Source organism: Acomys russatus, chromosome 28 (genome assembly GCF_903995435.1).
Source record: "Acomys russatus chromosome 28, mAcoRus1.1, whole genome shotgun sequence".
Taxonomy (NCBI): domain Eukaryota; kingdom Metazoa; phylum Chordata; class Mammalia; order Rodentia; family Muridae; genus Acomys; species Acomys russatus.
Window position 1 is genome coordinate 14,014,537 of NC_067164.1, and position 26,561 is coordinate 14,041,097.

At 35.8% G+C, this 26,561-nt stretch overlaps 1 protein-coding gene across 1 annotated transcript in view; it reads left to right on the top strand.

The window, feature by feature from the left end:
• Positions 1 to 955: 955 nt before the first annotated feature.
• Prr27 (proline rich 27) overlaps positions 956 to 26,561 on the top strand; it is a 78,619-nt gene continuing 53,013 nt past the window's right edge. The window contains exons 1-7 of the mRNA XM_051170163.1: positions 956 to 1,006; positions 2,132 to 2,158; positions 2,646 to 2,687; positions 4,555 to 4,578; positions 6,104 to 6,226; positions 9,321 to 9,347; positions 11,540 to 11,662. Of these exons, the coding sequence (XP_051026120.1) occupies positions 956 to 1,006; positions 2,132 to 2,158; positions 2,646 to 2,687; positions 4,555 to 4,578; positions 6,104 to 6,226; positions 9,321 to 9,347; positions 11,540 to 11,662 (417 nt within the window). The remainder of the gene's footprint in view (positions 1,007 to 2,131; positions 2,159 to 2,645; positions 2,688 to 4,554; positions 4,579 to 6,103; positions 6,227 to 9,320; positions 9,348 to 11,539; positions 11,663 to 26,561) is intronic.

Below are 26,561 nucleotides of genomic sequence, written 5' to 3' on the forward strand. Positions count from 1 at the left end.
TTAATTTATAAAATTTCATCATTTATCTTGTTTTAAATTTTTAGTTGTTAGACTGTAGATAACTAAAAACTTTATTATGATACTGTGTCTTGCAGCTGTACTGTAAAGTCAGGAAAAAGATAATGCGGCTTTTAAAAAATATATTAACTTTTTACTTTGTGAACTTTAGACCACTTTCTTCAACTAGAAGTTGGAGGAAAAATTACATGCCAGTCAACATTAAAAATTATTCAAAAGGCTTCAGATGATAGTATAAAATGTCTCGCTAACACAGTGATTGCTACATAGCAACTGCTTTAAACACAGCTATGTGAAATGTACTTCTCCATTGAGCTGAGACTGTATCTAATTAAGAACAAACATTCAGAATATATTTTAAGAGTGAGTTTTTAAAATTATCTACAGAGTGAAATATGGAAAGGAGACATTAGAATAATTTTATTTCAGGTTTTTAATACAGAGAGAGAGGGAAATGGTTTACAGGTTGTCACAGAACCTTGTAGATGTGCTTTTCAATGGCTTTAGAGTTAGACTTTGCTGTAGCTCATTCCTGTCTGCCACTTCTCTGTTAGGAAGCCAGGCTTGATGCCTTAGCTCACCTAATCTAATATAAGAGGAGTTTCCGTTTTATTTCATACTCTTGAAAAAATCATTCTTCACAAAATGTCCATCTTCTGAGACTATTTCTAAGAATTCATGATTGTCTCTGAATGAACAATTCACACATTTTAACAAACATGGCTTTAATGTTATGTTGGAAAAATAGGGGCCTAAATTAAACTGTGATATTTCTATTCATATTCATAAAATTTTCCAAGATAGCCTATTTTATTTGTCACCATTACCTTTATTCATTACATGTATAATAATAGATAAATGACTGACTATGTCACAGTGTCAATGATAAGATGAATTATTAATCTTCTATACATGGTTTCTATAGGGTCAAGCAGCCATGAAGTTCTTCATCTTTATCTGCCTGGTGGCTGTTGCTCTGGCAAAGCATGTAAGTGAACAAGGACACATGATGCGATGCTGTGACTTCCTTTTTGAATTATGAAAGGAGTGAATCTGTTACTATATGCAAATGATGCAGGCATTGACAACAACAGACAGAGACTGAATCTGTGACCTTGGAATCTGTATCAGTGATAGGACTGACCTGACTGTGTATGAAGCACAAGGGTAGACAGTCACGCTGTAAACCGAAGACACTGAGAAGACCCAGAGATTGTAGACAACGGAGAGAGGAGCTGCTTCTCTTCCGCAGTATGTCCTAGTTCTAGTAATCTGGACGAGCCATTTCTACTCGCAATGTGTCCTGGAAGGATAAGTGAACTCCAGCCAGTAGTCAGTGAATTCACAGAATCTTGTCACTCTTGATTAAAACAGTATAGAAATCATAGTTTACATAGAGAACTTGGTTTACAAACATTGCTCAGTAGATAAATCACTTGTCACATAAGGACAAAGATAGAACTGGATTCCTAGGACCCACATAAAACCTCCTATGAACCACTCAGTCTGTCAGCATTATCTTTACTATCATTCTGAATGCAAACTCTACCTCTAGAATAAAGAAGTTAATTCATACAGAAAGACAATACCATGGTTTGGAAACATTTTACAGGGTCCATATCCAGTCTCTTCTCAATTAAAAACAATTTATCCAGATAAAAGCATCTCAGTGTAATTAGCAAATGGTAGCTCAAGATCTTCCAGAGCACCTGTGTCAGAGTTATTCTGCACTGATATTTGAAACCTAGCCTTTCATACAAAGCCCTTTTGCATGAAATTTGTCTAAGAAGCTGTTCTTGTAGCAAAGCCATTTTTACTAATTCGTGTGTGTGTGTGTGTGTGTGTGTGTGTGTGTGTGTGTGTGTGTGTGTGTTCCACAACACCCACGAGGAAGCCAGAGAACAAACGGCGGGAGTTGGGAGGCAACTCTTGCCTTCCGTCAGGTGTGCCCTAGGGAATGAACTCGGGTCTTCACACTTCATGGCAAGCACCTGCACGTCCCTCAGCTTTTGTTTTAAATTTCAGTGCCATTAAGCAATAGAAAAGGAGACACACCTTGCCACTTAAAAATAAGCTGTAAAAGTTACATTTGTGTTTATTTTTACTTTTGCAGGAGATAAAGGATCAATCCTCCAGTGAGGTAAGGTTCTTTATTATAAAGGCTAATCCTTGCACCTAATAGTACTTGTCCCGCAGGAGCACTGAGAGCATGCACATCTGCATCTATGTAGGGCTCCATTTCCTGGATGTCTTCTTCCCTGCTTCACTGACAGATCCCAGCTCAGTGGTACCCAACAAATTACCATGCTTTCCTACTATGACTTTATTTTAATTTTTTAAAATTTAAATTACAAAGGAAAAGTAAAATTGTTTCTTCCCTCTTTGCTATTGTCATTATGAAATACTGTTACTGTAAAAACTCTTGTATTCAATAGTCAGTGCTCATCAATATTTCTTTGGGTAATGTGGGTAAAAGATTTCATAATCATAATAAAAATGTATTATCATTTTTAATGACTCTGCCAGCATCAACCTTGAAGTAAATCATACATTCTTATATTAAATATACTTTAAAATATTTTTCGATTCATATAGGTATAAAATGAATGTCATTTATTTCTTTTCAGGAATATAAGCAAGGCAGTAATGCATTCTTCCAAACAATTCAGGTAAAATTTCCTTATTAATGTCTGTGCCACTCATTTGCCCAAATGATTGTTATTTTTTTCAACTTTAAACATCAAATGTCAACGTTTTCAGAATCTTAGTTAGCCAATGTAATAATGTGAAAAAAAATCCCACAAGGATGGCTGTGTTTCATTTTGGAGCCATGTTTTCAAAGGTTACTTCAATATAAACCCATAAAATGGAGATAAAATACCAGTATACTTATTTCTAAGTAAAATGGATTTTCTCTAATTTCATAAATAATATTGTAGGAATAATGCGCCTAATTCCTTGTAAACTGGAAATCCACATATAAAAATAGAAGAACTGATAAGAGATTTTTATTCATCTTAACTATGTTTGATTAACAATACTCTTACTTGATGTGTAATATTACTATTCTCCCACAGACCTCTCATAATAATAACCCCCCAAATAAGCCAGAAAATGGTATCTATAGTCACTTAAACTATAATTTGACTTTATTTGCACTAATTTTATCTGGTCATGTTTCTCAATGTTCACCAAACCCCATTTACACACCTGGTAAAGTGAATATTTCCCATTTATTTTTCCAAATGTGATTAGCAATCAGTGCCCATGAATCATAATTTTATGCTTTTTCTCTATGTTCTGTTCTGCATATTAGTAATCCAGTGGGAAATCAATATGGTATGAGTTGTGATAAATCTGCTTTTGGACAAAAATTGTTGAGAAATACATCTTTTGTCACTAATTCTTTTTTTTTTTTTTAATTTTACATATCAAGAATTCTCCTATCAGTTCATCCAGTGAGGTAAGGCATTGTTTATACTGTATTATTTTTGAAAAATAGTGACTTGACAATTGTGTTCTATAATAACATTACAGCTCCTAGGAGATACACATATAAATATTCAGTGGAAGAAAGGGATCTTGAAATTACCCCCATCATAGCTTAAATTGACTTACTCATAAAATTCATCAATATCATTATTTATTCTACCTTATTTTCTGCTGTATTTGTGGCTCAGTGAGAAGTTGAGGCAGGAACTCTGAGCTGAGCTAAAATTTCTCCATTTTACTAAATCTTTGATGTGATACCAGCATAGTAAACATTGACATCCATTTCAAACGAGTCAAAAGAAGGTTTGTATCAGATATTCTCTAAGTTGCCAATATCTTGTCTGCCTTTGGTTGATAAGAAGAATGGTAAAAGATTGACTTATGCCTTAAAGGGGCTGGCAGCACCATAATGGGGCATAGTACAGAGCCTCATGGCCTTGAATGGTGTATAAACTCTTCATGGCTAATGTCTCAGAAAACAGGTGTCAGCCTTTCTGAAAATGTAAGTCTCAGACTGAGAGCCTCCAACCATATTGGTCACTGAGCACACATCCATGAGCCCCACTTCCCACCAAACGTGCCCCTCCCCCACACCCCTCTCTCCTTTGTTGTTCAGGAAGGGCCTCAGGGTCTAACTCTAACTCTGAAACCTAGGTTGACCCTGAATCCATAGTAATCCTACTGCCTTAGATTACAGAGTGTGCTGGGATTACAAGCATGAGTTCACACCATGGCTGGTCTCATTAATTTATTTTGATCACTTGCCTATACTCCATGTCCAGAAATATGTATTTTTTAAAAAAGTTTTGAGTAAAGTAGCACTAATAATATGTTAAAATTAAAATATATTCTAATTATGTTATTATTTCTGTAGAGGAAAAAGAAGACACAGAGAGTTCTGATAAATATTTAGCTTAAATAACTTAACATCTTAGACCAGGATTCTGAATATTTGAGTAATTACCCCTGGCTTTCTACTAGAATCATTTCTATTTATCTATTGCTATATTATTCAAGTAAAGCTACTTTCATGTTTTCCTTTAGGAGTCTGAAGAGGAAATCAATGCAGTAAGTAGTTATAATTCAACTAAGTTTCTTTATTAGCAGTGTTTCTGTCTGTACCTCTCTGACATAGGCAATCTTTTTCAACAGAAAATTGTACAGACTGCAGAACAAAAGGTCAACCTAAACCAGCAGGTAAATTTATCATGACCATATTATTTCATTTCTTCCCAACATTTAACACAAAATTAGGACAAAATTGCTCCCATAATATGTGAATATAATCTTTAAAATATGAAATTTTATCAAAAGGTAGGCAGTCTAAATTCTAAAGAATTTTAGAAATCAGAAAAATACTATGGCTGATATCCTTGAGGTGGCCTCAGTTATATAATTAGTTAAAATGTTCCTCATTGAATCAACAACAACCCAAAAAAAACCTGACACACAATTTAAGGTCAAATGTTACCTCATGTCCTCCTTCTGATGTGCATCTGATGACGAAGCTTATCTCCAGGAGACAGCAGAAATGTACTGTGCAAAAAGGAACAAGAGCATTGAAATCGAGCAAATTCCTTTCCAATGTTCGCCCCCGGAGCAGCTGCTTAACTCCTCCATTCCACAGCTTTCCAGTGCCTAAAGAAACCACTGACACTACAGCTGCAGGTTGTAAAGGTGCCAAAGGATAATTGTGAGCTACATAATCAAAAGTTTGCATCAATAAATTAACAAATGGTTAACAGCCATTGACTTAAACATATAGAAAAATCCATTTGAATTCTATCATAGCAAAATAGTTTCACACTGTACCATTCAAAACAAGATAAAGTAGTCTATTTTAAAGAAATAATTATCCAATACTCTTTTCTTACTCGATATCTGTATCCTTCTGATAACGTTCCTCTCTTATACCCATTCTCACATATATGCCCATCTGACACTGACATCCCAGCAAAGATATACCAGTGTTGTTCAACACATCGACTTAATTATTATCTGTGTGGATTGGAAATTCTCTGACTTAATTATTATCTGCGTGCACAGGGAATTCTCTGATAGATGTGGGGTTTTGTGTGGTTTCAACTTTAACAACACAGTTGTTTGTAGGCAGCTAGCCATGTCAAAATCAAAATTGGAGCATTTCAGGATGAGTACATGAGATAGGCACTATTCAAGCCACTGCGCTCATCAACGCGCATTCCGGAAAAGGGACGCTCCAGACATTGAGAAGTTAGCCTATAACAAAGAAAATATAAACATCACTGTTTCAGAGTGCAGGCATCCCATTTCTTCAGCCAAATGTGAGAAAAAAAATGGCAATGTCAGGTACACCCTTGACAACTCTCAACATTTACAGAATATCTCACTCTCCACAGATAGTAAAGCTTACTTCTTCTGGAACCCTTAGCTATAATGTCTTCAATTCTAAAACTCACTTTATTCACTTTTGAATTGTATTGTATAATAAAATGTCTAACTTAGTCAACCTGGTATAGGTTTGATATTTGTATAAATTTTATTTCATAGGGGTACACACTGACCTATAGAGAATAGTCACTATATAAATACTGGTATATTTGTTTCCTTCTAGAAAAAAATCAAGCAATTTCCCCAGGGCATTTCCTTCCCTCAGTGTTGCACACCTTTTCACCAGCAGCAGGCTAATATGAACCAGTGGGCCCAGAGTAAGACCATCCACAATATCCCCACCCAGGTGAGTGTTGCATGTCTGTTATGTGTTGTTTTGTTTTTTGTTTTTTTTTAACCATTTCCTTCGCTTGAAAAATAATTAAAATAATTAATTGGAAGAAAGTATTTCAGTTCAATTTGAATATAGAAAGCAAAAACCTTTTAATAACACGTGTAATAGCATTTTTAGAATGTAAATCAAGTCAAATTATATAGACAAATTACTATTAAATTACTATTTAAAAGCGCTATAAGTAATTCAAAGAGTAGGTTAACTACATGCAGTTCTCACAAATTTGCATTCAGGTGTTACTTGAAGTGATTATGAAAGCCCATCATTTTCAAAAGTATTCTGAAAACTAAAGAAGACAATCCAGTTGGCTATCTATTTGATGTGTCAATCTCAGTAAGGTATTGGGCTCAGGGAAATCTTTGACACAGGAGAAACAAGTGCCATGTAGGGAACAACGCAGAAAGCAGGATCTTAACTATAGCTTGAGCTGTGAAGTCAGATATCCAGGGAGTCAGAGGCTGAACTAACTACCAAAAGCGAGCAACAGATGACGGCCCTTATCTGTGCTTCTTCTGTTTGGAGTGTGAATCATTTTCCCAAGTGTCTGCTAGATACTAAGAAGCCACTCCTACCACTAGAGCAAATAAGCTTTCATATATTGTCATGAACGCTGCATGACTATGACACCTCCTAAACATTAAAGCATGTTTTCTTCTGAAATGCAAAGGTTTTGATGTTTTATTCTGTCCAGGAGATGGCAGAGTTGGAAAGCCAAGGTTGTAGATCAGCTAGTAGATTTCAGCTGTTAACCAACAATAGAATACACATTTCCCCCCTAGAGCAGAACAAGAAGTGATTTAATGCCTAGGTCTTTACAATTGTAATATTTCAAGTGCTTTTGTGGTTGACAATTTCATATATGAGTAATGAATTTGCATAATTGCATTTCTCTTTCACCTCCGCTCTACAAATTCATGGCCTTTTGTTCTTTAATTAATAGTTACATATAAAGCACACACATGTATTTATGTATTTATATAGCCTCCTGGAGCCTGCTACCCTATCAGCAGGTCTTCCCATGACCTGTAGCTCTTTATCCAGATGTGAAGCCCCACAAGAATCCCTGACCCACGTTTGCATGTCAGCTGGTGTTGCCACTTCTTTAGATCTTGCTTTTAGGCAACCTTATTATTGAGATTTCCTGTGTGTGCCTTCCCTACTGTATCCAGAAGACACTGTCTCACCTCAGATGCCCTGGTTCTCTGGCTCTGGCAATATTTTTTTAGTGCATTAATTTCTTCTTTCTCAGGCCACACTAGTCTTCATAACTGTCTTTATCTTTTTGTTTGGTAGTTAGCTTTAAAAAAAAAAAAAACAAGCAAACAAACAAACAAAAAAAACCTTTGTTTGACCAGAGGTAAATTTCAGTTATAAGTAGGTGGCAAATAAACTATTCCTTTGTCACATTTCGATTTTAAGCTATTTATATCAATAAACTAATTATCTCACTCCTTCAAGGCTAGTGGATGCCTGCTTCATATCATTATTTTTAACATTTATTATAAACCCAAGTACATACTTTTAACTGTAGAATATAGAATAATACTAAAATATTGCAGCATTCTTTGTCACATTTCCACAGACAGGAGTCTACGATTTTAAGTGTGACAATGCTATCAAGTACAACCACACCCTAAATATAAGAAATATATTTAGAAAAATAATGTTTCCAAGTGTTTCTGAATCATTTGTATGTTGCTATTACAAATGACCACGGGTTTGTTCCAAGAAAGCACCAATTAAAATAAGTCATCCCAAAAAAAGGGATATTTTGCTTGGTTATCTAGGTGGGTCATAAACCAAACAGTATGGTTTTTTTTTTGTTTGTTTATTTGTTTGTTTGGTTTGGTTTGGTTTTGGTTTTTCTAGACAGGGTTTGTCTGTGTAGCCTTGGCTGTCCTAGACTCTCTTTGTAGACCAGGCTGGCCTCAAACTCATAGTGATCCCCCTGCCTCTGCCTCCCTGAGTGCTGGGATTAAAGGTGTGCACCACTGCACCCAGCAACAGTTTTGTTTTTTATAGAAAAAAAGAGGAAGAGTCCACTGAGTTTTCCATGAAAACAAAATACAATACCAGATAATCTCACAGTAGAGTTCTTTATTCAAAAAAATTATTATTTTATGCATAAGATTAGATTCACAGCAACAGAAATTTTTATGTCACAATGATGAAAAACTGTATGGGAACAGACAAAAGCAGTAACATTCAAATTTAGCAAGAGAGATTTTCACATTACTGGACCAGAACAAAATGGCCAATACTACCTCCACTGTTAAGAGTGCCTGAACTAGGGAATAAAAATGTATTTCACTTATGATAATTGAGAAGAGCGCTATAGAAAGTAATATTTACCATCAAGATAATTTGGTGTGTTACTTTTTCCTTAGGAATCCACTATTGCCTCTGTGGAGGTGAGTAATGACTACCAAAATTTTGCTTTTAATTTTATAATTAGTGATTAGGAAAGTGTTGTTTTCTTATCATGAGAATATGCGGGACTAAGTTGATGAGCTAAATTCTTATTTCCCATGAGAAATGAAGGTCTTATTATTTAGTGATTTCAATAGTTATAAACACTAACAATAAATGTATTGTTATTAGTTACTAAACTAAGCACTAACGTTTCTTACAAATTGTGTATAAAGACTACCCAGGGCACTGATATGGGTATTTTATATACCAATACTTATTTAGCACAGTTGCAACAAGCATAGTATTATTTAAAATGTTTCATTATGCTAGTAAATTAAACACGTGAACGTATCCATTTATTTGGGAATTATATGACTATCAAGCACTGTCTCATCTTAAAGATTCTAGATATTGGAAATAAGAAAATGAGTAAGATGAGCATGCTCCATTTAGAGTTTATACTCAAATAATGCAGTAAATTATTCTATTATTTGAAGGATTCAGATATAATTCAGTAAACAAATCGTCCTGCTTGAGCTTAAGGCAGATGGACTAGTCGTGCTAAAAGTAAATTTAACAAAGTAAATATAGTGTTCAATTCAATATGTTACATCTTTGTTTTGCTTTCTTTCAGAAAATCCTGAAGAAGATTATGGATGTGGTAAGTTTTTTAGTCTTATGCATTTAGTCGTATGTGGCTTACAATGTTTATAATATGAAGAATGAGCATCCTGGAAAATGTCATTTGTTGAGAAAACAGAGGTTACTTTAGATACATAAAAGAGAAATTTTAGTGGCTTATTATTTAAAATCTTTCCCTTAATTGTCTGTGATTCTGTCAATTGCTTTTTAAATTATCTGAATTTCTATACATTTGAAATGTCTATGTTTTACATTAATTTTTAAAATTTCTTTGTTGCTGGAATTGCTTCACCTGTCATAGTAATGGCCATGTTGGTATATGAACTTTCCAGTTAGGTGACAGATTATAATTTAAATCATTATAAATTTAATTGTCATATCTTCAGATTTTTTTATTTTTTATTTTTTTATTTTTTAATTTTTTGTTAAATTATTCTTGTTACATCTCAATGGTTATCCCATCCCTTGTATCCTCCCATTCCTCCCCCCCCCCCCATTTTCCCATTATTCCCCTCCCCTATGACTGTTCCTGAGGGGGATTACCTCCCCCTGTATATGCTCATAGGGTATCAAGTCTCTTCTTGGCTACCTGCTATCCTTCCTCTGAGTGCCACCAGGTCTCCCCCTCCAGGGGACATGGTCAAATGTGAGGCACCAGAGTATGTGAGAAAGTCATATCCCACTCTCCACTCAACTGTGGAGAATTTTCTGTCCATTGGCTAGAACTGGGTAGGGGTTTAAAGTTTACTGCCTGTATTGTCCTTGGCTGGTGCCTTAGTTTGAGTGGGACCCCTGGGCCCAAATCTGCCTATCATAATGATCTACTTGTAGGTTTCTAGGACCCTCTGGATCCTTCTACTTTGCTATTCATTTTATATACTTTTTATTTCTTAATGACATTTATAGCAATTCATTTGGTAAAATGACTTACATTTTCACATAAATCAAAGAAATAACCAATCAATGCACATATCACGTTTTTCTTCTCTTGCAATTTCTAACAAATTGTTAATTTCCAATCTTATTAATTACATTGTTGATAGTGAGGATTCTTGTTTGCAATTCAATTAATATAATGTATGCATGTGTATAAATCTCTTATTCCAATTATCACATCATTCAATCTCAAGAAGATAATTTAAAAACAAATTCAAGACAAGTAATTAAAATTTTATTTTCATATAAATATGGTTCTGAAAATAAAAGCAGGTCTATTTTAAAAAATGAATTACTTGAGAAACTATCTGACCATTTACAAATTAGTTAGAAATCTTAGTACAGAACATGTTTTTATTTTAAATAATTTAAGTACTCACATAGTAAACTGCATCCCATCTTCTTCCTGCGTCCCACCTTCTCTTTCTCAAAATTGTGCTGTCTCGGCGATCAGGGTCAAACAACATATTGCGTAGCCATTTCCTGAGTCTAAAGCCACACGTGCCTCAGTGAATCTACACAGGCTTTATATTCAGGGCAGTTATACACCAGGCCTGCTACCCTGGTGCAGCATTTAACAACTTCATTCTTGTGATATACCTTATCTCTAACTAAAAATAAACATAAGAATAGCCTAGATACCCTCAAGAATTTTGTGATATATACAAACTCTGTAATGACAGTGATTTCAGCATTTTCTACTACTCTATCAATAACATATTACACCGTGTACTCACTCACTGGAAATAAAAATAAAAGCTCTCATTCACGAGAACTGGAACTCCCTCTTTATTCTCTGGACTCATCCATGGTAAAGTCAACTGAGCAAGCTTTAAAGATCTTGAGTGAAACTGCACATAAAACACACGAAATGCGCTATTCACAAAGCTCTATGTCGACTCTATAAAGTAATTCTGCAATAGAAATGATGCTAAGAGAGAGACCAAGCAACCAATTCAGAGGCATAGATTCCAAACAGTCGGTCATACAAATCATCTTGCAACTAACTCTCTGGCTGTAAAGGTCATTCATGAAAGCAGATGTGGAGAAAAATTAGCAGGCTCACAAAAATGTTATCTCTTTGTGACACACAAATTTGCCTTTTATACATTTTTGTATCTGTGTATTTACTAACAAAATTTCTTCTTTTGTCTCCAGTCTTCTTGGAATAATTTAGCAACTGTCCAAGTAGCTGAAGTTAGAATTCACTAGCTTCCGTTTTGAAGTTTAGAGGATATTAAATTGAGTGGGCTTTCATATTTTTATTTCTTTTAGGTCAAGCACTACAAATCTCAACAGATCCCCATCCCCCAGTATCCCCAGGCTGTTTATCCTCAGACACCTGTGAGCTACTGGAACCTGAATAAGCCCTACACCTCTCCATATGCTCAATATATGGTATGTGCCTGTGAAAATATGATTAAATACATTAGCATATAAATAGCATAAATAAAAATAGTATTTACAATCATTAGCTTTGTAAAAAAGTGACATAATAAGATGAAATAAAATACGTTTTTATACAGAAATAAAATATAGTTTAAACTTAAAATATCAAAGGCATTAAAAATATATTATTTAATTGAAATACATGCAGTTGTAACAAGAATCGTAATTGTTGAGTGTAACAATCAGCAATAACAAAAATTGTGTTGATATTCTATTTTAATTTCTTTTTTAGGATTTTATTTATTTTATGGATATGAGTGCTCTATCTGCATGTACACCTGCATGCTGTGAAAGGGCACCAGATCCAAGTGTAGGTGGTTGTGAGCCACCATGTGGTTGCTGGGAATTGAACTCAGGACCCCTGCAAGAGCAGACAGTGCTCATAACCACTGAGCCATCTCTCCAGCCCTCGATTTTAATTTCTTACATACAGTGTTTTCTATGGAATTTAAAGATTAAGCAGTGAGCAAAATTCATCCCTCTTTATCTTTCTTATTTTTAGCCATATGTATGCGTGTATGTTTGTGTGGGCATGTGCACATAACCCTAGAACTGGATGGCCAGCATGGTTCCTGGGGATGGAACTCTCACGTTCTAGGCAAGAAAAGTATGAACTCCTAACTGCTGAGCCAACTCTCCAGCTACAGCTTATGAGAATAAATATCCTCTTGGTTACTATAGTTACTTATTGAGATGGCATATTTTAATTTTATAAAATAAGCAAGAGTTAAATGAGCAGAGTGAATCTGTACGTTGTACTCAGTAGTTCTACCTCATCCCTTGCTAAAAAAGCCTTTGGCTTGGGATGCTCTTTCTCCACTCACATGTGGAGCAAACGGTGAAGCACAAACCTGAAACTTTCGTATCAGTGTTAGTGATTTGACATCAAATCCTTATCACTGAGTTCCACATGTGACAGTCACCTGCAGGGTACTTCCAACTTTTGCTCTTTGACACTGTGTTTCCCAGCATGAAACAATTGCCAGACCAGCTTCATTATAGAAAGTAAAATTCAAATTTTAGGTTCAATGTTAAACACTTAGGTAATATATATGATATCTTAAGTGAAATTCAAACATTCTTAGGGAGTTGAAATGCATTGTACTTTCTTTTTTTTTTCAGAGATACTTCTAAGATTCTCGAATTAACTGCTTCACCTTAGCCATAGGTAAGTGCCATTTGGCCTGCACGCTGAGCAACTCCTGAGCAGCAGTTAAACTTTAGCATGTCACACTATAAAATGATCATATCTCAACAATATAGTTATATTTTAAAACAAAGATTCACTGAAAATATTTTAAGTTTTGCTATGACTTTTTGATTTGCCAGTTAGTTATCTGTGTAACTTAGAAGCATGTGCTAATTATGGGTATCTACGTTATACAACATACCTCTGTGGAATTGAATTGATTCAACCAGAAGTAATAAAACTGAGCAGAAATTATTAAAAGTATATGTGACCATATTGGGACACACTTTCCTTTTATACTTCACACAAGGTGTCTTCCTCACAAAAGATACGCCTGTCTAGCCTTCTGAAAAGAGGGATGGATAGACAGGAGAGATTCATTCTGTGCATTTCCTTCTTTAAATTTTAAGCCATTTAAGGTATCTTCTCTTTTCAATAAGTGGTGGATCTGGGAGTATAAGTGTGTCTTAATTATTGGAAACATTTCATAGAATAGCCTTTATAAAATGTATGAGAGAACTTAGCACTTAACTATCATTTAGACAGTCATGATAGCTACTAAGTCAGCATTTGTATGGCATTACTATGTCATCAATTAGAGTTAATTATACATAATTTTATTTGACCACCCTGTAGGTTTGACTGTTTGTATAGATATTTCATGTATATATGCATATTATATCTTTCTACAGTATATGTTTTGATAATCCATTATTTTCTTTTTGTTCATAGGTTTCAGTAGAAAATTGCTTTCTGCATAGTTCCCCCATACAGCATGTCTTCTCCTGCTATTAACATTCCCTAAGATGTTTCTTGAAAAGACAACAAATATTGAGCCAAAAGAGGAAAGAGTGGGATATTTTCTATATTGTTAATAATCTTCCTTGTAGGTTGCATTGGATGTACCAGCTTTGGATTATGGAACCATACTAATTGTGTTGCTTAACTGAGGTCTTTTCAATACTACTTCTGAGATAAGAACCAAAACAGCTCTTGTCAAAACATTAAAAATTTTTAATGCATTTTACTGCGTGATTTTTTTCAACTCACATTCATTGTACATTGAGATGGGGCCAGTTTTACTAGAACAATCAATTTTATAAAAGTAATAGTTAACTAACCATGGAAGCCATTGAAGTACTTTTTAAAATTTAAGAACACTTTTTTCCACACAATGTAAGGTTGTGTCAGTTCTTGACTTTGTGAATATGCATATTTATATACAATTCTGAGTTTCTACTATCTTTTACCTCTGAAAAAGCCATCTTTATATTTCTCAAATTAAAATGCAATCAAGCTGGATGACGCTTCACTTAAGCTTCTCTTACACTAGCGGCTTTTTTTTATAAATTCATACTTAATTGAAATGTTTCAGATAAAATGAAATACAAATATATTTTTTAACAAATTAATTTGTTTATAATGAAACGGAGTTGGAGGGTTTGGACTTCTTTTCAAGACCAGCCTCCAGCTTTTTTATGAGTAGAGATGGGAACTAAGATATTTTTCCACTAATTAAAGTAGTTTACAAATAAAGCTGAAGAGATTAGAATAAACTTTTGACAAATAGTGATTCTATGGAACCAATTTTTTAAAATCACAATAGCTTTTGTCAAGCATTTGTCTCTTAATGAAAGAGCTTATGTATTTTCAAATCATAGAAGTGGGTCATTAAGATAAAAAGTGTGTTTCCTCTATTGTGAAAGACTAAGACTTATTTTTTTTTCTGCCTATATTTAAGTCTCCTGAAGCAATCTGAAAGGTTTAGAAAAAAATAAACACACTCAAGAGGAATACATAGCAGGAAAAAAAAATCAAGCTTAGGCTGAAATCAATAAATTACAAACAAAGAGAACAATACGAAGAATCAATGAAAACCAAGAGCGAGTTCTTTGAGAAAATCGACAAGATAGACAAACTCATAGCCAAACTAAATAAAATGCAAAGAGACAATATCCAAATTAACAAAATCAGAAATGAAAAGAGGGACATAACAACAGACACTGAGGAAATTTGAAGAATCATTAGGTCTTACCTAAAACCACTAAGTGTATTAGAAGAGAAAGTGAGGAATTGCCTTGGACTCATTGGCACAGGAGAGAACTTCCTGAACAGAACACCAACAGCTCAGGCACCAAGATCAACAATAATAAATTGGACATCATGAAACTGAAAAGCTACTGTAAGGCAATTGTCAATAGAACAAAGTGGAAGCCTACATCTGACAAAGGGCTAATATCCAAAATATATAAAGAACTCAAGAAACTAAACACCAACAAACAAAATAACCCAATTTAAAATGGAGTACAGTATCACTAACGTACAGAGATGATAAATTCTTTTCAAACCAATATGCGTGTCTTAAAGTTGTGAGGAAACACCATGACCAAAACCAAGTTGGCAAGGAGAGCATTGATTTGACTTATGCTTCCACATCATAGTCCATCACTGAAGGAAGTCAAGACAGGAACTCAAACAGAGCAGACATCTACAGGCAGGAGATGGAGCAGTGACTATGGAGGGTGCCACTTACTGTTTTGTTCCCCATGGCTTGCTCAGCCTGCTTTCTTATAGAACCCAAGACCATCAGGCCAGGAATGGCACCACCCACAATGGGCTGGGCCCTCCGCCATTAATCACTGATCAACAAAATGCCTTACAGGCTTGCCTACAACCTGATGGTATGGAAACATTTTCTCAATTAAAGCTTTCCCTCCTCTCAGATGACTCTAGCCTGTGTCAAGATGAACAAAAGTAGAATTGCTCCAGGGAACTGAGTCTAAAAAGGTCTATATCCCCTGTCCCTACTAACCTTCTTTCTCCCCTACCAGGGCTAAGTGGATTGAAAGGGAGCATTAAGGAACCCCAAATAAAGTAGGTTTTAAAAAAATCAAAGCCACCATCTTGGATTAAAAAGTCATCATCAGTTTATGCGGTAATTGCTCAGACATGCCTGCTAATGATGTCAGTCATGAACAAGATGAAATAACATAGCGTCCAATAGAAATGTTAGATCTAAAGCATTTTAGAGAGTTTATTGTTTTCTATGGAATGAATTCCCCCTTCACTGAACAAATATTAAGTAACTTAGCTATCCAAAATAGAATTACTCCTCAAGACTAGAAGGGATTGGTTTCAGCTGTGCTGGAAGCTGGCCAGCAGTACAGTGCTTATCATGGTGGAGGGAGGAAGCCATGAGTGTAGAACAATGAAATGGAGCAAAGGGGATAAATGTTGGTAAGGATCAATTGCCTGGTGAAAGGTGTTATTCTAATCTACCAAAACCAGTCTGATCTGATGGTGTAGTTATAGAACAATGTCACTTAGCAGCTATAAGAGCATTAGATATGGTTGATGAATGATGGGAAATATCTAGTTCATTTACTAATATAATAGAAGGCTCCGGAGAAGCCTTCACACACTTCTTACAGAGATTGATTTCAGCTATAAACAAAGCCATATTAAATAAATTCTGATGCCAGGCAGGTGTTAATAGAGACCTTGGCATTTGAGAATGCAAATACTGACTGTAAGAGAATAATTATTCAATTAAAGGCATAAGCATGATCAATAGACAAATGCATAAGAGACTTTGCAACTGACGTTGGCTCTCACGGGTATCATGACAACATCGCAGGACAAGCCATAGCTAGAGATCCCAGATATCAAAATATCTGGTGATTTAATTGGGGTGAACTTGGCCATTTACAAAGAAATTGTAAGGCTAAATGTGGGGAACTGCAGCTGTGCTGGTAATGACCATTACTTGTTTTTCTCTGCAGTTGAAACATTGTGCTCCACTGGTTGCCTTCATTTTTCTTGTTTTGAGTCTCATGATTTGGCCCTTGGTTTGCTCCAGCTTGGGGACTTTCCACAGTGCTGTTCGATTGCTGGTTCCTCCCCTATAGAAGCAGTTCTGTTACTCCCAATAAACGGCATTCTCTTAGCACAAATGACCCATTGTTGTGTCGTCTTTTCAATTCTCAGACCCTCGCCATAGCCTAGACTAGCAGCGCAGGTGCTGCAGCTAAAAGCCTCAGAGCTAAAAATGGCAGGTGTGTTCACTCTAGGGAATTCTGTACTCTCACTCATAGATGCGAACACACAATTTCTGGCTGCAATAGAATGCCCAGGTTTCCCAGGTTTTGTAGGCACTATGGGGAAGAAATGCACTGAAATACAGATCCAGGAATGACATGCAAGTTAACCTCTTGCTATCAGAAAGTGATCTGAGGGGCTTGTCAGCTCAAGGGCCTGCAGCAAAAAATATGAGCCATTTTCCTTTGGTTAGCCAGGAAGCAACAAGAACACAGGCAAACAGCAATTAAGTATTGCTGATCTCGTGCACACTACTAAAAGCAGTGTGGATTTAGATCTGGCCAAAGACAAATCCCTTAGCCTATCTTCAAAAGTGTTAAAAGTGTAAAAGGGGAGGAGAGATATAGGATTGCAGAATAAAATGTAGATTATTGAATCTATGTCTCATTTTACATTGGTATTGATATTGATAAAAATTTAATATTATTTTGTTCAGCTCTTGATTAATGTATTGTAAATAAGCAACTCATTTGAAAAATGTGATATAAAGTTCTAGTCTTACGAAGGTTACTATTGCAAATTGTTCAGGATAATTAGAAATGCAAGTAAGTGGTTAGTCACCTATAAGTAATCTTACTTGTAGTCTTATTAGGTTCTAGTTTAATGGATTAATTACAGATTACTAAATAAGCTTTATTTAGTCTCTTGTATATGTTTTCAAAGTTAAGACAATTGTAAGCCATAAACATAAACCATAAACAAACAGGTTTCTGTGTTATATGTACCATAGATAAATACATGGTCTTCAAAAACTTCAGAGATATAGAGAATATGGCATTTAAAGATGCTTTAGTAATAAAAGGATTTTTGACAAAGAGACACATCTGCTCCTGGTGCACCCCCAATCTACCACAAAGAAGATGATGGGACTGATGAACCTACAAGTGGCACTTGCTTCAAATGTAGCAAAGATAGCCACTGGGGAAAAAACTGTCCTTACCTCAACTGCTGACAGCAGGTTGCCCAAACTGTTAATTTGTAGGACCCTGGGAAATTGACTGTCCAACTTTGCAGAGTCAAGGTAGGACAATCCTTCAAAACTCCTATTTCAAACATAAGTCTGTATGCACCAATGACATAGAGAAACCTCTGGAAACTGTCCAGGTATCCATCAAACTCTGCCATTTCTATAGTTTTAGAAGCTTCTTGTTCTGTACTTCTGGTTTCTCAGGTAATATTTATCTTTCCCAGGTCTTTAATGGGGTTGAAGACTAAATAATTATAATCTTACAGTTTTCCTTATTAACAATAAAGACAAAATCTTAGGTTGTTTTGAATCTAAGAAATGTTTTAGGCTCTAAAAAGATGTTCCTAGTCTGATAAATGCAAGTTAGAGAGAGTGGTTTAAGTACAGAGCTTTGGACTCACCAGGATAGAATAGGTAGTGGAATATTTTTTTCTAAGGTTGTCAAATACAAATGGACTGGACTTTATATATGAAATTCTTACCTAATAATTCTCAATTATTTTTATTGTATATAGTTTGTTAACGTTCCCAAAAAAAGGCTACTTTATAGACTATAAAGGAGAAATGCAGTAGGAATTTGCCATCCTTTAAAGCTCAGTTATGTTGTATAAACATGATTTTGTTTTAATCCCAGATGTATGGGGCTGTTTTGGTTTGTACACAGCTGTTAACTATGATTGTCTCATGTTCTAGCAGGGTGTGATCTTTGCCAGCTGCAGATAGTTTAATCCTGAGGACCCAGAGACAAAATAAATATCAAAACCAGGAAAAAGAATGAGGAAGGAGACTGATGCTCCCCCTGCTGTTGCTTCTGGTTGCTGCTGATGCAGTCTGATGAGAAGTTGAAGACTGGACTTGCCCTGAGAGACCCAACAACCCTAACAAGCAGGAAGTAGTGAAGAGACACACTCTGCCCCTTTCCCCTCTAAACTCTTTCTCTCCTACCTACTGCTAGGGGATTGGAAGGTATTAGGGTGGATAAGGGTTGGGAGATAGGTATAGGCATAAGGAACCCAACAAATTAAAATATATTTAAAAATACAAGCAACAGAGAATTCTCAATAGAAGAATCTTGAGTGACTAAGAAGCACTTAAAGAAATATTCAACATCATTAGCCATCAGAGAAATGAAAATCAAAATGACTCTGAGAGTCCATCTTATACCTATCAGAATGGAAAAGATCAAAAATTGAAGTGACATCACATGCTGGTAAGGATGTAGAGCAAGAGGAACACCCTTCCATTGCTGGTGGGAGTGCAAATTTGTACAATCACTTTGAAAATCAATCTGGAAGTTTCTTAGAAATTTGGGAATAGTTCTACCTCAAGACCCAGCTATACCACTCCTGGGCATATACCCAAAAGATGCTCCACCATAACTCAAGAATACTTGTTCACATATGTTCATAGCAGCTTTATTCATAATAGCCAGAAACTGGAAACAACCTAGTTGTCCCTCAACCAAAGAAAGAATAGAGAAAATGTGGTAAATCTATACAATGAGATACTACCCAGCTATTGAAAACAAGAAAATAATGAAAATGGATGGAACTAGTAAAGATTATCTTAAATGAGGTAACCCAGACCCAGAAACACATTACATGGTATGTACTCACTTATAAGTGAACATTAACCGTAATGTACAGGATAACCTTGCTACAACCCACAGACACAAAGAGCCAAAGAGGGTGCAAGGGAGAAAATAAAATAGACATCTGAAATAGATGGAGGGATGGAGCTGTGTGGCAGAGCAGTAGGGAGGGTAATGGGTTGGGGATCAGGTATGGGGAGGACGGGGAGAGGATGAGGACTGGGAGAGATGGGGGAACATCTCAAGGACAGGATAGACAGTCTATGGGGACCCTAGATGAGCTCTCTAACATCAGAGGAGGATAGATATTGAGCCTGAAGTCACCACCTCCTATAAACAGCTGGGACTTCCAGTGTAGGGATGTTGACACCAACCCACCCATAAAACCTTCCACACAAAATTTGTCTTGCCTACAAGCGTAAGATAAAGAGGGAACCGAGATTGAGAAAATGGCAAAACAGTGACTGGCCCAACTTGAGACCCACTCTGTGGGAGAGAGCCAACCCCTGGCGTGACACTATTAATGAGATTCTGCTATGCTTGCAGACAAGAGCCTAGCTTAACTGTCTTCTGAGGGGCTTCATCCAGCAGTTTGTAGAAACAGATGCAGAGACCTAAGACCAAACCATAGGCCAAGTTTGGGAAGCTTTGTGGAAGAGTAGAAGGAAGGATTGAGGAAGCTGGAGGGATCAAGAACACCACAAGAAGACCTGCAGAGTAAATTAACCTGAGCCCATGGGGGCTCACAAAGGACTGAACCACCAACTCTTGCATGGGCCAGACCTAGACCCCTTACACATATGTAGTAGATGTGCAGCTTGGTCATCACATGGGACCCCAACAACAGGAGTAGGGGCTGTCTCTGACTCTGTTGCCTACATTTGGATCTCTTTTCCCTAGCTGGGTTGCTTTGTCTGGCTACAGTAGGAGAAGATGTGCTTAGTTCTACTGTGACTTGAGGTACCAGGGTGGGTTGGTACCCCTTAGGGACCTCCCCTTCTCTGTGAAAAAGGAGAGGATAGAATGGGGAGGATGGGGTGGGGGAGCAGAGCTGGGAAAAGAGGAGGGAGTGGGCTGAGATCAGGCTGTAAAATGATTAAATAGATAAAATTTGAAGAAAGAAAGTGAAATTGTCAAAGAATAAACAAAAGATACTTTATCTGTAAAAGAGTAAATAATGTCACAGTTTTAATGTTTAAATTTATATAGGAACTTGGGTGCTTTTCAAATTAGTAAAGGTTTTCCTACATAGCAATAAAAAATACTTGGGAGCTTTACTTCCAAATACCTTATAGGCTCTTAATTTTTATATTAATTTTTATCCCATATAACTATTGTGTTGAAGAATGTTTGATGAGTATTGTAAGGCATAAGTCAGCATGTAATGAAAGACTTAAAAAAATGAAAAGATAGGCAAAGGGAAGCACATTCCACTAATATTGTAACTCAATAAAAATGACTGCTTCAAAGTTCAGTTGTAAGGAAAATTATTTTAGTGAACACAAAGGATGTAATAGAGGTTAAATGCAATCCTAAAATGCTTAGATCACTTTCCAAAATTATGAAATTCAATTATTTTTCTTTAGATGTATATTAATCTATATGTTTTCTTGAAACCAGATGAAGACACGATATCATGCAGTAGTTCTTTGAATATACTTCAGGAATAGTCCCATAAAAATACATGGTACATATAGACATGATGGCTCACACGTGAAATGCTTAGATTTGGGAAGCTGATGCAGGAGAATTTGCATGAGTTTGAAGCCAGTCTGAAATACATAATGAGATCTAGGACACCCTGAACCAGTGGGATTCTGAAAGAAAGAAAAAAAGGAAAAGAAACAACAGAGAGAGAGAGAGAGAGAGAGAGAAGAGAAGAGAAGAAGGAGGGAGAAAGGAAGGAAGGAAGGAAGGAAGGAAGGAAGGAAGGAAGGAAAGAGCTATTTAAGAAATAAGAGCATTCTATTGTGGATTAGTAGTCATGGGGAGGCCTCTGGGGAAGGAGGAGTGAGGGAGCGGGATGGGAGGGTGGGACTGGGAGCAGAGGAGAGATGGTGGGCTGCAATCAGGATTAAAAATGAATAAATAAAAAAAAGAAATAGAAAAAAAGAGAAACAGGAAAGAAGGAAGGAAGGAAGAGAGGGAAGGAGGGAGAGAAAGAGAGAGGAAAGAAAGAAGGAAGCAACTGCGTGATACATGACGTATGATGCAAAATGAAGCCAAGTTGTTTAGTTTAAACAAGTGGTATATTACTGTAGCTAACATCTGTAACTTTAACTAGCTATTGTAATATTCTGTCTGACAGACTACATTCATTTCTCCAATGTAAAACTGGGGTATACATTGTTTACTAGGTGAGTAATTTCAGTATATGTAAGTATAGCAATATATAGATTCATTTTAGGAAGTCCTTGCAACAGGATTGAAATTGGTCAATGAGATACAAAGTTAAGATCTCAAGGATGTACATTTTCTTGAGTATAGATTTATCAAGAAAAACCAGGAAGATACTAAAATTTTTAGGAATGTATGTCATATTTTGCATAGTTTGGGAATGTAATGAGTTTTATGTATTTTATTCTCTTTTAAAATCATATCTTTTGTTTTGAAGATTATAATTACATCATTTACTGCTTACCTTTCTTCCCTCCAAAATGTCCATATAGACCTCCTTGCTCTCTTTAAAATTCATGCCCTCCTTTTTTTTTATTGTCTTTGCATGCATATATGCATATTCCTAAAACTAATCTCCTCGTTCTGTATATTAACTTGTAAGTGTGTTCTCAGGTCTGACCATTTGTTTGTGAACAACTAATAGGTGTGCTTATCACTTTTTTCAAGATTATGGTAGAAGCACATCATTTCCCCCTTCCCCTTTCTTCCCTCCAGACTTCTTCCCCTGTGGCACTCCTCATCATCAAGACTTTTAAAACTGTAGCACGAACATGTAGAATCCAGTCACTGCCTCACTGTGCCACTCCCTTTCCCGTGCTCTTTTCTCAAGATGATTATTCACTAAGCTGAAATGTGTAGCTTCTTCCTCGAGTCTACGTTCAACAGCCACAGGCCCAGTTATGGGAGAAGTCTAAGTAATGACACTAGCATTGAATGTCTTTGTGCCAATAACAAGGGTTAACTGGGTTTAAAAAAAAAAAATTAAAATGACAATTTCTTCTTGGATTGGGGGAGAGCAGGGGATACTCCCTAACTCTCTTAGAGGACTTACCTCAAAGACTTGTAACTATGTTTTTCTCTGTTTCTTAAAAGAGGTGTCAGTATTCAATTAGGAAATTGTTAAATATTTAAGACAAAATAACAAAGACTTTAAATAAGATAATAAGTAAAGGGATAGAAGAGACAGCAGTAAATTTACTGTGTTGTACATTCAGATTATATAACTTTTGCATAACTTTAGAAATATTTTATATTCAGTACATTAGCCTGTCAACCAAAAGTTTTATGTAATGAATTTTTATTATATGATGATATAACAATGGGTAGATACAAATTAAAATCATCAAAAGATAATATTATTAATAAGTATGTCATACATATTCTATGTAACTTCCTATTTTTACAAAAGGTCTTTGAGAATTCAGTGTATTCAGTGTACATAGTTTCTTCCTCCTTGACAACCCTTCTGTGCATATAACAGCATTAACAGATATACTCAATTTCCATTTCTTAAAAAAAACTCCTTATTTTAGTAACTTTTAAAATAACATGTGGTTTGCATTTTCTTGTATTATAATGGCATTTAAAAGTAAAATAAAATGACCTATGAACAGTTGCTCAGAGTTCAAATCAGTGACCTACATTAATATCACAAATTGACAACCATTGGCCACTATCATCAAAATATTGTGTGTTCTATAGTGTCAATTCTCACATAAATCACTTTTGCTTCAGAAGACTGATCGGTGTACCAGTATGTATAATGATTTTTATAAAGAAACACAATGTCAAGCTGTTTCATAGTCACCAAGTTAATCACTATTTATTCAGGAAGTGAGGATGTAAGATTTCAGAGCACTTCATCAACGTGGGCATACACACAACAATAACCACAACTTTTCTTTCACTGTTTTAATTGTATCAATTCTTTTTTTGATGTAGCTTGTAAAGAAACCAGTAACAATCTTACTTTTTATTCCTACTTTAATCAGAAAGGACACAGACTCACATGTGTATCATATCTACAAAAACATATCCAACTATATAGTTTATAGGTAATTGTTCCAGATCATATTACATTTTAATAGAAATATGAAAGCAAAACTTATGAGAAGAAGGCTATCTCCCTCGGAGAAAAGCAGTTGGAACTAGAGGTAAAACTGTAACCGATAGTTGCTCATGGGGTCGTAGGAGAAGCAGGGGGAGGGTTGAAGTTCATATGAAGAGGAAGGAAGCAAAGGATGGCAGAAGGCAGTGGGACACATCAAGCCCGACATCCACTCCTGGTACCAATGTTGTGCCTATGAATTGAACAGTCTCATAGGGCTAAATAAATTCCAACAGACATACCGCCTGCCACAATGGAATGTCCATCAAAAATAGAAAATCTGACCACATCAATAAAGAGCTGGGTACCGAATCTGTCACGATCAGAGATCAATGAGATAGCTGGGAAAGTAAAAGCACTTGCTACATTGGCCTGAGGACTTGAGTTCCATCATTAGATCCTGTGGTGGAAGAAGAAAACAACTAGATCTTGGGGACCAGTAATTAGCATCAGGATACATAGCACCAGACCAATCCCAACAAGCTCTCATTTTTGAGAGGGGAAAGTGAACACAAACTCCCATCCCTAACTGTTACCAATTGATACCTATTGGAAAAGAAAAGTTAATATTCCCTAGTGGAGTCCCCTTGGGTATATTAACAATTTAAGGGTTATATACTGCTGGTCCCATGCCCAGCAGTAGATGGTCCACACATAATGAACTTAATGGTATTTTTATAGATTTTTTTTTTTTGGTCTCATATAACTTTGTTTGGGCATGTTTTGTCTTAGTGGTCTTTTGCACATTATGTTTTCCAATGTTGTGCTTTTATAAAGGTGTGTGTAGTGTCGGAGGTGGAGGTGGTAGAGGGTTGGAGTTGTGTGGATGGATAGTAAGGAGGGGAGGACCTGGGAAGAGTTGGAAGAGGAGAAACTCTGATCAGAATATATTGTATAAATAATTTTTTCCAATAACACAAGAAAATGGACTCCTGGAGATATGCTCTGACTTCTACACACGTGCTTTGGCACAGCTGCAGCCTGTACACACACATACCACCACCACCAATACCACCACCATCACCACCATCATCATCATCACCTAAAAACTAATTTTAAAAATTTATACATTCACTTTACATCCCAATTGTACAGTGTCTGTTGCTATGCCTCCTCTTTTAAAATATCCAAGAAAAGCCAGAATCTGGTGTTTTCACTGCTGCATTCTACCAAACCGTGTAAGAATTAACCCCAACCCTGCTAAGACTCTTCATAGAGCAGAGAGGTAGGGAGATTTCCAAAAGTCACTCTTCGAAGTCCTCATTGCCCTGTTGTTAAACCCACTCACAAAACCCATCCCTGAAAAGCCTCCTCACAAGATTGTCTCTTCCTGCCTTTTTTAAATAGCTCAGTGCACACTGCACTACATTTCCATGCCCTTCTTCTTTCCTGACTCTGCAGCCTTCCTGTCTCATCTTATCCACATGAATGACTTTAATTACTGTTTCTATCCTATAATGCCCATTTGTACTCATCTGCCTCCTAGACATCCCTTGTCTTCATCTGTCTCCCAAGACGATCAATGAGCACCTTAAAGGAAATGCTGAGGTCTTGTGGAGATCCCAGGGCATAAATCGCTAATATCCACACATTTGCATCCAAAGGCTGTTTTAGTAAGTGAAACAGTAATAAAACTTGTGTCTAATCTCTTTGGGTGATAATTAAACTGAACTTAAATTTTTTTTTCCAAGAGAAATTAACAATCAGAATTTGACAAATGAATTTAAACACTCTCCAGCATTGAGGATCTCTCAGTAAAGGTTGCTGGCTATAGACTGCCATTGAATATTTATAAACATAAATCAGAAATCTCAGGCTGGAACTTGGCCATTGTTTATAACTATGACACAGTGCTAACATTAATATCCTTTTATTGAGCTGTGTTATGTGAGTGAAATACTTGGACATTTTTTAGAGTACAACATTCACTCTCAGGGGAGAATACGCATTCTTTCTTTACTGAACAATGACAGCACATGCTATGGTACACCTGTTTTCAACACCCTTTTGCTCCATCAAGCAAAGGTACAATGCCAGTCTTATATTAGACTTCGCAGTTCTTACTTTTAATATATCTTACTGAATCATAAATTAATGAACTGTGGTATGTTAAGTTTAGTAATCAAAAATGTTATAGCATGTAAGTTTCTGTAACCGTTATAACTTCTTTGTTTATATAAAACCGGTGTCACTTGAATTTTAGTATTTATGATTATATATTTTTATAAATTCATAAATAGTGAGTATCTTTTATGTTGTGTGTGACTTTATGATATGTTCCAGGCAATGGCTGGCTCTAACAACCTGGCATATCAATTATTTCACATTGTTCTATTTAGTTTCAAGGCCTCTTAGAATCTTTCTATAATTTTAATCAATTAGTTATTAACTATAATTCATATGTTATACAATGCATCTTTATAACTTATTCCATTTAATTAATGAAAATTTTATACATGTTGACCAACAGCTCATCAATCAACCTCCTTTTGCCACGCTCCTTGAAAACCACCATTCTATTCTTGGGTCTACATGTTTGTTTGTTTTTTTAATATTTTAATCAAAAGTAATAACAGGCAATTTGTCCTTGTGTTATGTGAGTGAAATACTTGGACTATTTTTAGAGTACAACATTCACTCCTAGGGGAGAATACGCTTGGAATGCTGTTCTCTAAGCTTATTTGTGTGGTCAGAAATAACAAGAGTTAGTTATTAAAG